The sequence below is a fragment of the Charadrius vociferus genome, unplaced genomic scaffold (genome assembly GCF_000708025.1).
Source record: "Charadrius vociferus isolate BGI_N301 unplaced genomic scaffold, ASM70802v2 scaffold104, whole genome shotgun sequence".
In the NCBI taxonomy this organism is placed as follows: Eukaryota; Metazoa; Chordata; class Aves; order Charadriiformes; family Charadriidae; genus Charadrius; species Charadrius vociferus.
Window position 1 is genome coordinate 949,129 of NW_009648255.1, and position 1,343 is coordinate 950,471.

At 58.6% G+C, this 1,343-nt stretch overlaps 1 protein-coding gene across 3 annotated transcripts in view; it reads left to right on the forward strand.

Moving 5' to 3' along the window:
- MBNL1 (muscleblind-like splicing regulator 1) overlaps positions 1-1,343 on the forward strand; it is a 79,448-nt gene that overhangs the window by 64,837 nt on the left and 13,268 nt on the right. For all 3 annotated transcript variants that reach the window (XM_009884391.1, XM_009884393.1, XM_009884392.1), the window contains exon 4: positions 428-685. In XM_009884391.1, coding sequence (XP_009882693.1) covers positions 428-685 — 258 coding nt within the window. The remainder of the gene's footprint in view (positions 1-427; positions 686-1,343) is intronic.

The window sequence follows — 1,343 nt, forward strand, 5'->3', positions numbered from 1 at the left end:
CCCGTCATCTTAATCAATGGGTAGAGCGTGGGTAACTCGGGCACAGCCAGATCCCCGTGGCGCCCGGCCGCGGGCGAGCACTGTGGGGCTTGGGGTGATGTCTGAGAGCTGGCCACTGCACCTTCTCCAGAAAACAGAAAAAGCCCTGTGGGCGGCTAAGTGGGAGGCAAAATAGAACCTGCGGTGTGCTTGGCTCTTGATCCTGGTGGGTTTTGATGCTCTTTGACATGAGAATTGGCTTTAGAGAAGCCCGGTCCCTGCTGGCAGGGAGCCGAGCCCACCGTCCCACCGCCGCTGTACTCCTCCCGGGCCCGGCGCCCGTCCTCGCAGCGCTGCCGCAGACGTTCAGAAACCCTGACTGTGCTCCCAGCCCTGCCCGTGACACCCGTCACCCAAATTAAGCGACTTTCTTTTCCCTGTGTCGCAGGTATGTCGAGAGTACCAGCGTGGCAACTGCAACAGGGGAGAGAACGACTGCCGGTTCGCTCACCCTGCCGACAGCGCCATGATCGACACCAACGACAACACGGTCACCGTCTGCATGGATTACATCAAAGGGAGATGCTCACGGGAAAAGTGCAAATATTTTCACCCTCCTGCACACCTGCAAGCCAAGATCAAGGCTGCCCAGTACCAGGTTAACCAAGCTGCAGCTGCCCAGGCAGCAGCGACTGCAGCTGCCATGGTGAGTCTGGAAAACCCCTCTGGAGTGGAGGGATGTTGAGGAGAGACGAGAACTGAGGTGTTAGCTGTTCTCGCTGGGGGGGGCGTGCTCGGGGATCCCAGTCACGACACGGCGCAATGAGCTTTCTCAGCATGCGGTGCCAGATCTGCTCTTAAGTAGTTTCAAACCGTTCAGGTGTTTCACTAATTTTGCCTGCTGATGTACAGAGTATCTATATGTACATATATGTGTGCATACGTGTGTGCGTGTGTGTACGTGTGTGTGCATATATGTATATATAGTTTGTTGTATGTTTGTGTGTGGGTAGATGTGTATCTATCTAGTCGCACAGATAGATAAACCCGTATTTCAGTTGCCCTAAGTCCGTGTTTGGAGAGCCTTAGTTTGAAGTGGATCTTACCACGTTGATGCTGTTCGTGGCCCACCTGCCCCGGCCCCCCGCCGCGGGCTGTCGGCAGCTCTCGCAGGGCGCTGGAGCAACCCCCGTAGCCGTAGCACCCAGATCTGGAACCTCTCCGGGACCTGTGTCCCCGCCGGGGACGGCCAGCCCCCGTGCAGGGCAGTGGTGGCACAGTCGTCCCGTGTGCGGAGCCCCGTGGGGTGTGGGAAGAGGCGCACGGCAGGCACCGGGCGCAGCGGCAGCGGCAGCGGCATGGCC